This window comes from Bemisia tabaci, chromosome 10 (genome assembly GCF_918797505.1).
Source record: "Bemisia tabaci chromosome 10, PGI_BMITA_v3".
NCBI classification, from domain to species: domain Eukaryota; kingdom Metazoa; phylum Arthropoda; class Insecta; order Hemiptera; family Aleyrodidae; genus Bemisia; species Bemisia tabaci.
This window is the reverse complement of record NC_092802.1, coordinates 10,793,158-10,805,655: the sequence shown is the minus strand read 5'-3', so window position 1 is coordinate 10,805,655 and position 12,498 is coordinate 10,793,158. Positions and strand designations below refer to the sequence as shown.

Below are 12,498 nucleotides of genomic sequence, written 5' to 3'. Positions count from 1 at the left end.
TAACTTGGTTTTCCTGTTGGTAACTCAGTGTGTCATAATCACCTCAGAGGTGTCGCGCATTTCAATTTCAAACTCCTAGGATCTAGGAAGGCCCGTCTAACAATGAGTTCAGGGTCAGAACGGCAGGAAGAGGGGAGGGTCAACGATTGCGTTACATGTACTGCTGTGGTAAAACGCCGTGAAACATTCGAAAGTTGCGAAATTTCCTTCAAAAATATGTTTATTTTTGGAGAAAGCTTATGGATATTCTTCCTTAGAATGGACCACTTGACACACTGAAAAAAAAAAAAAAACACACATTGGATCGAGGGTCCAGACTCTTAAAAACATCGACAAGAAAAAGTACTCTTGATCCAATCAGATTTTTGCCTAAATCAAAAGGAAATCCACTCAAATTAAGAAGCTTGGTTCTTGATTTAAGCAAAAATCCGATTGAATCAAGAGTACTTTTTCTTGTCGATGTTTTTAAGAGTCTGGACTCGAGATCCAATGTGTTTTTTTTCCAGTGCAAGGTACGGATTTAAGCAATCTGATACATGTTCCTTAATCAGAATTTCACGTAAAACATTATTCGCGCAACAAAAATTACTGAAACCAACTCCTAAAGAAGATATTAACGTTAAGCAATTTGCTATAGCTGAGCCAAAGCGTCATGATTGAGATTGCCAGATTTTTACATCGCAGAGACTGTCATGATAACGTTTGGCGCGCGATGTGAATCAAGCAGAGCATCGAGTTTTCACGAGCGGATGGTTTGAATTCACGCATCAAGAATCATTAAATATCTTCGTTAGAAGTTGATTTTGGTAATTTTTGTTGTGCGCATCGTGTTTTACGTAAAATTTCGGTTGAGAAACATGTTTCAGAATGCTGAAATTCGTACCTTGTCTAGTGGTCCATTTTCAGGAAATTAAGATGAAATTGCGAAGAAAATTATCTAAAAAAATTTGAGGAAAAACGTTTAAAAATTTTCTCGAAAAGTCGTGATTTATTAAAGGAAATTTGGCAACGCCTGAAATCTCATACGGCGTTTTTCCTCAGCGCGGCAGTGTACCTTACGATGGAAGGAGGTAGGGATAAGTCACATCCGACGTCAGGCAAAAATCGCCACGAAACGCCCATTCTTAAGAAAAGTCCTATGGAAAACGACGTGTGGCGCTAATTTTTCGGGAGTAATATGAGGGATGGGTTATCTCAAACTAGAGTAACCTATAGGAAAAGCGGTCACTCGTATTCCCGTCTGAGGCGGAGAAGCAATGGACCAATCAAAATTGACTATTCCCGAACTTCACTCTGGGATTGCCGTACTAAAAGGAGTATCTGCGAGTGGATTTGATCAATTTTGTCTGGAGGAAAACGCTATGCCGAAGTCAAGAACTAAACTTGATTGCAAAAAGAAACCTCGCGTTTTTTATTAATTACAGGGTGTCTACAGGTCCCGAAAATCCCAAAAGTCCTGGAAAAAGTCCAGAATTCGCTTGACCGGTCCTGAAGTCACTAATAAGTCCGGAAATTTAACTCGAGGTCCCGAAAAATTAAAAAATTCACGGTTTTCGCGAGTCAAAGTGTAGTTTTTACGTAGAAAAAATGTCCCCGATTATACATACATATCATGGATTCTTTTAGTAATCAGCAATTTTCATAAAGATGGACTCGATTTCCATTAAAATTAGCAGTAAGTGACTTGACCCTGACTTGGCAAAAATACTCCGAGGGTCCTGAAAAAGTTCTGAAAAGGTCCCAAAAAAGTCCTGAAATTGGTTTTCAAAAACCTGTAGACACCCTGTAATTATTGAGAAAAGGTCCCTTATGACATCGCACGGTAGTCTATTAACATTCAATTTTTTTGTTACAGGCACTGGTTTGCGAGCATGAAATTCGCAACATTCACTGCGCGTGTCAAGACGCGGAGGAATTAACGCATTTCGCGTACATTACGAAGGATCATGCTAGTAACGCACATTACTGCCACGTCTTTTGTGTCAGCTCGATGGTGAGTGCTTGACAACTCAATTCTGTCTCATTTTGCCATTTTTCACATAAAGAACGAAACTTAATTTCAACGTCGCTCAATTTCCACTCGCAAATTACAGATTTACAAGGTAGCTGTTCGGCATTTCTAACTGAAAATTCCACTGATTTATCCTCAAAATACACGCAAAAATCAGGAAAATTTTGGATAGAATAAAGACAGTTGAATCAATGACAACGAAAACACACCAACTCCGTAACTCGAAAATGCTCAATTTCCATTAAAGACAATTAATTTACACGAAGGTCATTGAAGTTAGCTTATATGTTCCAACTTAGGCCTTTAAAGGGTCAATATGTGCTTGTCTTTCGGCAGCAAGAATATTTTTCTTCAACCAACTTCTCCACCTTTTCTGCAGTTTTGTTTTTGTCTTGATTATTTTCAATTTTCGAGTTGGTGTGTTTTCGTTCTGACTGATTCAGTTATGCTCTTGTGAAAAAATGTGTTCGCTAGAGTTAATTGGACCGAGCTTATCAGAAAGGAACCAACCCACATTTTCGAAAAAATAGAGTTAAGAATGTTTTTAAGTTCCACTAGTCGTATATTTTCTTCTGCCAAAAACTCAAAGTCGAAAAAAAAAAATAGTCAGTAAAAAGAGGGGTTAAAGTTCGTTTTCTTCATTGAGTCTGATGGAGGACTACAACTTCAAACCTTTTTTTCTCAGTTTCAACTTAATGTGAGTTGTTAGATTTCTGATAAACTCGGTCCAGTTTTGCAACTTCGAAATGGAATTAAGTGCGTTTGTCTGTGAAACGACGATTTTTTCCGAGCACATTCTTTCTCCAAGCTCATGGTGCGGAAAAGGAGGTGATCGCATTTCGGGAATCTTGGATTTTGTTGATGACGGATGTTGGAACGGACGGCTTTTATCATCGATTTTCTCGGAATGGTGTCGTTTACGGAAAAAATTCATTCTTAATGAAGTGCTTTAACGTATATTTTGAGTTGATCTAAACCAAAAAAAAACGGACGTTATTTTCCGTTTTTCATTCTTCGAATTTCGGATTTTGCTGAAAGATCGACACCATATTGTACCGACATACGTCACGAGGTAAACAATCCTCAATTGTCGACCACCTCCTTTTTTTTCTCCATGAGCTGAAGCATCTCGTCTCTTCCAGTGGCGGATCCAGCAATCTGGCAACACCGGATTTCCTCCATTTAAACTTATGCCAAAATATCGATCCTTGTCGGAGCACCTGGCCCCTCCAAGAATCGATTCATTTCCATAAGTTTTAATGATTCGGGGATTCAACAGCCAACACCTCCTTGTGGATAATTTATAAGGGAGTACCAGTCATCACCCCTTTCTTTCAGATGTTGGCCTACCTTATAGGTGGATGAGCTTCGGGTTACCTAATGAGCCGAACAAGCTTTCCGAATTTTGGTATGTTAGCAAAACGAAACTCCCTACACGTCGTTAACCATCGACCTAGTAGGTAGGTCAACGGATGAATGTTGAAGTCTCGAAAGCAGAAAGTTCCACCATTGCCGAGAGACCAGTGGAGGGTCACTTGTCTCTGGGCGCGACGAAGAAAATGGTAAAGGTTCAACGTCAGGAAGCTCATATATGGCGTTCTCCTTTAACTTTTTGATTTAACTTCTTTAACTCACGTTGGTAAAATGAACGTTCATTCAATTAACTTTAATTCAGTTAACGGTGTATGCCCTCATAAAGCTGTTCTTTATATTCATTTCTCTACTTATGTATGTCAGGGGTCATTTTAGCCTTCCCCAAGGTTTTGGTAAAATGACGTTACCAAATGACGTAGAGATCCTGTATTAGGCTGAGACCAACTTGAGGCGAATGGGTCAGTTGCCTCGCTCACAGAGCCGTGTTTTAATAGTTTAGCTGGCCGTGTAGCAATTGGACTACATTTTGCAGTTATGAACAATATATCCGACCCATTTTAAAAACGACTTATGTCCAATGACCAGATATAATTTTGAAATCCAAAATGAAACGGCTGCATATCTATCTGATATTTTATTCCTCGTTGTGATGAGCCAAGTCGATTCTAGTTGGGTTCGGTTGGGTCATGCATCTAAACTAACTCCGGGGCAATGCGCAGAGTGTCACTCAAATTGAAGGCGCGTTCAATTGGAAGCTGCCTAAATGGATTTTCACGGATTGAGAATTATCTAATGTTTTCGAAACTTTTCTGAATCTTTAAATAGTTTTGACAGTTAGTCTACAGTTTTCAATTCGGAACTTCTATTACCGACTTTTTTTTAAAACGACGAAAGTTCGAATAGTTCCTCCCTGCAGATCAGTGGCGACTCGTGAATGATCGATTACCGATATTTCCCCATTTGAAACTGTGGTAAAGAGTCGATTTTTAAGGTGTTTGTTGCGAACACCTTGTTTATCGATCCTTATCCATAGTTTTAAATGACAGATCAATCGATGTGTCGCAAAGTACGCCACACCACTGATCCCATCCATTTTATTGTTCGATACCGACGGGTGAAACAGTTCGAGATGCTCATTGTGAACGCGAAGATAGGCAGTGCGCCTTCATACTCTACATATGCAACAATGACAGCCATTGAGCACGAATAGTTGTATTCGGGCGTTTAAGTCACTTTCGTCTCCAATTTGCGGCACGGATGTCGTCTTTTCTCATCGTGTTTTCCTCTTAATGAATTTTCGTATTTTTTTCTTATATGTCTACCCGCTCATTTTTATCTGTTGCTATATCTACCGAGAGTACTGACTTGTCGAAAATTTTGAGGGTACCTAGGTCATGGAGCTTTTAGGGCCCAAAAGGGCAGCCAATCTATGAACTCAAATTATCATCCAGAACAATTGTTACCATATGTCGTTTGTGAAGCATGTATTTAACTTAGTTTTTGCATACATTAACTAATTTTTGCGGAAGAACGCTCATTACTGAACATTCCTGGCCAGCTTGGTTTGATTTCGGAATCTGGAAATTGGCAGTGACATTTTTTGTGTTCGAAGATTGGCTGCCCTGTTAGGCCCTAAAAACTCCATATTTTGACATGTCCACACTCTCCCTATATAGACACTCTACACTGAAAAAAAAGATTGGTAGAATTTACCATTTTTTACGCTGTATTTCACATAGCGTCAATTTAGAGTCAATTGTGCCTAGACGTTACTATATACTGGCTCATATAACCATTCCTCTGGCAGAATCGACTTGCAGATCGGTAAAATTGACCATTCCTTCACGCTGTGATAAATACAGCGTGAAGGAATGGTAAATTCTATCAATCTTTTTTCAGTGTATGTGTACTCAACTTCCAGTTATAAATGTTAACTAGAACACTATGTTCTCTTCTAGGATCAAGCAACTGAAGTCATTCTAACTCTCGGCCAAGCATTCGAAGTCGCTTATCAGATAGCTCTGAAAGATCAAATCAACGATACAAGTATGAAAACCAACGGCCACACAAGGTCCCGCTCGGTCAATCAAATCGTCAGCAATAACCACATCGAGATCTCCAACTGTAATTCACAATCGGCCACTTTGAATCTCAACCATTCAAGATCCCATTCCGTCAATGTCACTCTAGTGAATGGGAACTCTCACGCCCTGCACGAGAACAAATTCTCGACGATGGCCTCGCCGAAACAATTGGTTGCCAACGATGGGTAAGCACAATCAAAAGCAGATATACATTTCCAGTGTGATGAGTTGACAAATCCATATCTGAGTTTCACAATTTTTCCTCGTGTTATTCTCGAGGCTTCACTATGTCTCATTTGTTCCAACCCATAGAGATTGGTTCATCTCAAATCAACCGACCTGATTTTAACCATCTTACTTCAAACACGAACTTCGCTTTTGTGCAATAAAAGTTTTGTAGACTCCAGCGTTTGTCTCCATCGTGGGTTTTCTCAGTAATGACACTAAATCTATTTTGGAAAGCAACGCGCTTATTACTATTTAATTTAGCTTTAGAACTAATGACGAATAACGAATCTCCATAACTTAATGACAGTCAAAAGTGCGCCTATTTCATTTTTTCTCTTCGTCCCTTCTCTCTTTCCTGTTTTCTCTTCCTTTTCAAAATGTAAATACTATACTATTTAGGCTTTATCAAGTTTCTTTATTTTGCTGAAAGTATCATGACGAAGAGGGAATGTTCCTCTTTGTGTAAAATATGTTATAATTTTGACGTGTAATTAAGAAATGATGATCTACAAGTATTAAAGGTTCGGAAGTGTGACATTGCTTGTATAGAATGGAACCATCTGAATGCAATGGCTTACTTGAGTTGTATATTGAAGGAAATCGAACTGAAAAATATAATCCTTCAGAATCAAAAATCGGTTTAAAACACCAGGATCTTGTAGATTTATGTAATACTTTTACTTTAAGTAAACCAACGTTTCTCTAGATGATATGTAAGATTAAAAGATATGCTGTCAAGTTTTTAATTTCTAATTGCTGTAACCAGCTCAAAAACCGAGAAAAATTCTGATTCTAAAATTTGGCTCTAAAGTATCTTTTATTTTAAGCTAAGACTATATTAATTTCATTTCGTATGGTGCTTTTATTCATAATCACTTAACGATCATATTCAGCTTTTTCCATGCTTCATACATGTTTAAAAATTATGTTGAAAAGGCTCCAAATCCGAAGTATGGTTTGTGGTTTATAGTTCGGTCCAGAACTAATTGCTTCAAGTAATATCTTTGGTGAAAATTTCAGTTCAGATGAGTTCGGCATTTAGCATGGATTTTCATGGTAGCTAGACCCTCACTGCCACAATGCATTCCCTTTTGCTTGAGTAGAGATAAAATAGATTCAATGCAGAAGTTTATAATGCTAATTTTTTTATTCATATTCACCTCTCATTTGGACATGTTTCTGTCAAACGGAACCATGTGAATTATAACGTGAGCCGTGTTACGCATATATTCTTATGGGTCTCAGGGCTCATGTCTTATTGCACTTAGTGCAGTTTGGTAGAAATACATCCATTTATCTACGGCATTTCAGTACTGGTGCATTGCTTTGAAACTATTTCTGTGATTTTGACAGCTTCCAAACATTCGTCAAACTTCTCTGTTGTGTTTTATTCAAACATCTATCACAGGCAAATGCCGAAATCTGGGCATATTGCGATCTCAGATTCCGAAGTTTCCACGAAACTTTGACCTTATCCCGAAGTGAACGTTGACCGCGGATCAGTGGCGTGGCGTGAATTGCGATGTATCGATTGTTCTGCCATTTAAACCTATGGTAAAGAATCGATTATTAAGGAGTTCGCTGCGAACACCCTGTTAATCGATCCTTTTTCACAGGTTTAAATGGCATAACAATCGATATGGCATAACATTTAGTGGACACTCCGTGATCGGCGCGGGCTGAGGTTTGCCCATCTTTATGTGCCCAGGTTTTGGCGTTTGCCCGTAACATATCCATGAAAGAAATATTCAAAGAGCAAATGTCAACTCTTTTGCTTCATCGTATACTACAATAATAAAGACAAGTTTTTCATTCGACTTTTTTACCATATATTTTACATCATTGTAATATTTTTATGAGGGTTTGTGTTCCATTTCTCCTATGGAAAACTTAAATCTCTCCCATCAGGACTCAACACCAAATTTTTCTCAGTTTTTTTATCTCAACAAAACATCACAGAATTTTCCTCGTTTTACCAAGTTTATATCCTAGTCTAAGCTTAGCCATGTTAAATCATTGAAACCACTAGAGATAAAGTATGGATATTTTAACTTATATGTACATTTTCAAAGGCTGTTTTAAGTGATTCTTTGTTGTCTGCTTCATTGGTTACCAGTTCTGTTCTCATTTTTGTTTATATGTTGAAATCTGTTATTCCCTGTATAATTTCACCTCTGATGTGTGATGAAGATATGATTGTAAATACTCAAAGCATAAAATATTTATCTATTTATTTAAAAGGATTATATTCAAAAGAGTTATACCCAATTTTTTTTCAAAAAGAAAAAAAGGAATACAATAATCTGTGTAACGAATATGAAAAAATTTAATTTTGTGATTAATTAAATATCTTCTCTTGACGTCATTCATGAGTGATGAAACTACTTTGACATTTCAAAAATGTGTATTCTTATCGTTGTAAAACAACGTTTTAGAGGTTGAGATCTATCATGATGAAGGTGGATCTGATTTCATAATGGGTTTCTTTACTTATCTATTCTCGATTTATTCAGCCATTTCTATACTCGTTCAAGTCGAGTAAACATCATCAGACCCTTTGTAATGCAGAAAGTGAAATATACACTAGAAGGGCTCCTAAATTACGTAACGCATATTTACCTGCTTTTGAATTTCCTTTTCAAAAAGGTGCATTTATGTGGGTACTCTTGATCACCCCCCCCCCCCCTTTGAAAGAACCCAAGTGAGTGAGGACTCGCCCTTGTTTTGAGATTGAAAATGTTATTTACTGATTTATTTTGTTTGTAGAATACTGACTAGTTTTATACTTCTAAGTAAAGCATCGCACCTGTGAGCTTTATGCTTGTGTCAAAAGCGTCTTGTTTCGATTTTTTAGTGCAGCCAAGACTTTTTTCATCACTTTGAAATTTGACAATCGGTGTACTTGGTATTTTCCAGTAGTATCAAACGCGACCTTCTTGCCATGTTTCAAATAATCACTTTATTCTCGTCCATATTTTGGGTTGAGATCGTGATAGCTCCACGTGAAAGCTCCTAAAGCGCCAATTAGACATTAGATGCTTTTCATTTCAAAGTTACTTTATGTAAGTAAATATCACCACATTAATTGGAAATTTGCCGTGTAGTTGGTTGATCTCCGCCAAACCCTTGATCAATCGGTATGCTAAACTTTTGGTGGATTGTCCTCCATCTGCTAATTAATTTCTTTATTGATTTTTTTTGTTTAAATCATCATAATTTTATTTTAATTTTTATTTTAAAATGTCAAGCTTAAACTTTAAAAGTATCATCTTTCAAAATTCCTTGAAGGAAGCCTTGGCTATTTTACATAATTATTGTCCCCAAAACTTTGTTTTTCCTGTATTTATTTATTTTTTATCTTGTCTGCGTGTTAAAGTTAAGTATCTCTTTTATTTTATTTTCTCAAAGTTTGCATGATCTTTCTCCCTAAAGTTAAATTTTAAAATTATCTGGAATGAACCATTACTTTTAAGATTCTCTCAAGTTGTGCTGTCAGGTGCTTTGAAATGTAGGTGCTTGAATCCAGCCCGAAAATGATCTTGCCGTAGGTAACCCTTGTTCATACTTTTTACTAAAAAATTCAAGTCAACTTCTCTCTCTCTCTCTCTTTCGGAACTTATTTTTTTGCAAATTTTGAAGAGGGGAAAGTAATGATTTATGTTTAGTACTAATCGTTTCCTCCAATCAATGATTTGCAACTGGTACATGGATACAAAAAATCTCGATCTTGATTACAGGTCATTGCAAAGCGAACACAAAACGTTTACACTTAGAGGTACTTATTTCCCATTTTGCGCTAAAAACTCATTTTTATACATATACCTAGGTTATGTAACTCCACTGTCTAATCACCAATTTACTATTAGTTTGCATTTACAGAATCGTTTAAACAATCACTGCTCAAAATGTGAAGTCACTGACCATAATACCAGAGAGTATATTTTGTTTCTCATTCTTCCAGCTATGGCGGAATCGTAAAAAATTGGCTAGGAAGATGACCAAAAATATTAGAAACCAAATTATAGGTGTACCTCAATACTATTAATGTTGAGTAGCTCAATTAGGAATTGAAACTTTTTTACCAGCCTCTTAGATAGAACTGATAGTTAATTAGTTTAATTAGGATGTTGGTGTTTTGATTAAATTAACAGGGTGCTACTGGGCTGAAAAGTCCGCGAATAGTACTGATTTGTTTAGGGTGGTCTAAAGCTACTAAAGAAGTACAGAAATTCCGTTAAAAAGTCAGGCACTTTTTACGTAATGCTACGCGTGTTTTTTATACAGCCTGGAAAGAATACAATCCCTTGCAGGGTGCAGATTTGGCCCTCTAGATCGTGACTGTGCACTTGTGCAGCCATTCGTTCTTCAGGCACCAATGAGCATCGAATTTCGTGGTTATGACATTTTTGTCGTTATTCCAGCCAGAATTTCAAATTTTGGCAAATTAAAGCATTGAAAAACTACACATTTTTTCTGTTGAGAAGATGCTGATTGCTGCAAAAGTACTGATTTTTTTTTGGCAGCCAGTTTTAGTAGATACCCTGAATTAATCTCATAACTGAAAATAAAATAAAATTAGTGCTTCACAAAATGAATATCATGACTGTCACTCATTGCCAAGATACTATGTGTATTATATGTATTGTAAGACCATAATTCTTAATGCCCCCTCCCCAATTAATTTCTAGTTTTATTTTCAATCAAAACATTATGTCTGATTTTTTATCTCAGTTTTATAATTTTTTTTCGCATTTTTTAAAATTTTGAATGATCCAGACCTTCCTTTGTCAGCCAATAACTATATAATCGAGTTAGAGCAGTAGAGTTTTTTATAATAATTTATTTAAATTTTCTCCATTTTCCGTTGTCAGCATACATGTTCGTTCTTGATAACAAGTGAAACATGTGTGCAAGTAATGATTTTTTTCTAGTCTGATCTATTTTTTTTAATACTTTTGCATGTGATACATTATTCTTTGATGGTAATCACATTGTTTTGGGTTGGTATTCATATCAGTTTTCCCCATCATCATTAGATCGATATTATTTGTTAAATAAATAATTTTGTTTGTTTTTATCATATTCATCGCTTTCATTTATTATTTTTCTCATTCATCACCTATTTATTTTTTCCTCGATTCCATTTCTCCAACTCTCATCAAATTTAAAAAGTGTTTTACGTTCCTTTTTCAGTAGTCAGTCCTACATGTACAATATCTTGACGAGAAATGAGTATACAGAACGTTAATAGGGTATCTAGTGTGCTCAACATTACAGAAAGCCGATTTTTTTTATCTCCTGTAAATTTAAAATATCCCCGCATTTTTGCATTAAAGAATAAATAGTTTTAGAACTCAATTAGGTAATCATGGATACATCCACTCAAGAGTGATGTATCGGGTATCTTTTTCAAAAGTTTCTCTGTTCCGTGCCTGTAAATTTCAGATTTAAGATTACAAGACTCTCAGTAACTAAAGTCTGACTCACGTAGATCAATCACTTACCAAGCAATCATCATCCCAAAATTGAAGGGCTCAATAACCTCAATCCTTCTGCCTTCCTTGTTTTTCTTCTTTTCTCACCCATCCAGGTACTGCACTGTACCGTGTAGGTACTCAATGTGACGTGTAGGTACTCAATGTGTCGTAGGTACTCAAAGTTGCTACGGTGTCCAAGCATATCTCATTTTGAAGCTCATTGATCGTTCAATCGGCAGGAATTTATTATTACGTACGGACAAGCTTGTGCTTTATAAGACACAGTTTTGTATTTCAAATCAAAGAAGAAGAAAAATGTGACCAAGTTCACAGCATTGAGCACTTATTCACGACTAAATAGGGGATGGACGAGTAGACAAGGCACGAGGTTAGGCATTCTGATTTATGAACTACATTTTGCAATGTGGAACTATAAATTCGGGCTCCTCTAAAAAAACACTTATGTGCATAGGGAAACGAATGGCACATACGTTGTTTTTAAACCAGGCTAAAATTTATAGCTCCACATTGCAAAATGTAGTCCACATGTTGCTCAACCAAATTGTCACGCAGAACACGAATCGAGAAACGAAAATCACTGAAATTAAAACCAAGATATTTAATGTTTCTTGCCGTGTGAATTCACACCTTTTGCTCATGAAAACACAATGGTCTACGTGAGTCAAATCGCGCACTAAACTTTTCCACAACAGTCTCTGCGGTATAAGAATGTGCCAACCTCAATCTTGGTACTTCGGCTCAGCTGTTGATTGTTGTTAACACTTCAAACAACCGCAGGAAAAGATGGAACATCGCTCGATTAGAGGCTTGCCAAAACTGATGTAGATCGCGATTTGACTAGCGCAGAGTATTGCGTCTCTGTGACCGAGCAATTCAAATTGCCCGCAACCAATGTGAAATAAAAACTTTAATATCTTAGTTAGGAGTGGATTTCAATGATTTTCGATGGAATAATCGTGTTTTACGTAAAATTTTGGTTGAAAAACATGTATCATAATGCTTAAATTCGTAGCTTGTCTGGTGTTCCATTGCATCTAGACTTTCGTCGATATTAAGAAGTTTAGTGCGCCTTCAATTTCTCACGCATACAACACGGACATCCGTCGGACACGAATAGTTGCATCCACGCCTTGTTATTAATGTCGGCAATTTTTCAACCGGAACTACATCTAAAATAGGCAAACATGAATAGCGAATGAACAGCATTCTAACGAGGAGTTTATTCCTACCGTCTTTGTACCCAATGATGCTTGAACCTTTGCAAATTTACGACTCGGAAACTACTCAAACCTGGTAGCAGGAA

General features: G+C 36.8%; 1 protein-coding gene across 1 annotated transcript in view; it reads left to right on the top strand.

The window, feature by feature from the left end:
• LOC109044704 (ankyrin repeat and sterile alpha motif domain-containing protein 1B) overlaps positions 1-10,779 on the top strand; it is a 125,930-nt gene extending 115,151 nt beyond the window's left edge. Inside the window, exons 18-19 of the mRNA XM_019062537.2 lie at positions 1,856-1,993; positions 5,344-10,779. Of these exons, the coding sequence (XP_018918082.2) occupies positions 1,856-1,993; positions 5,344-5,658 (453 nt within the window). The 3' untranslated portion in view covers positions 5,659-10,779. The remainder of the gene's footprint in view (positions 1-1,855; positions 1,994-5,343) is intronic.
• Positions 10,780-12,498: the final 1,719 nt, after the last annotated feature.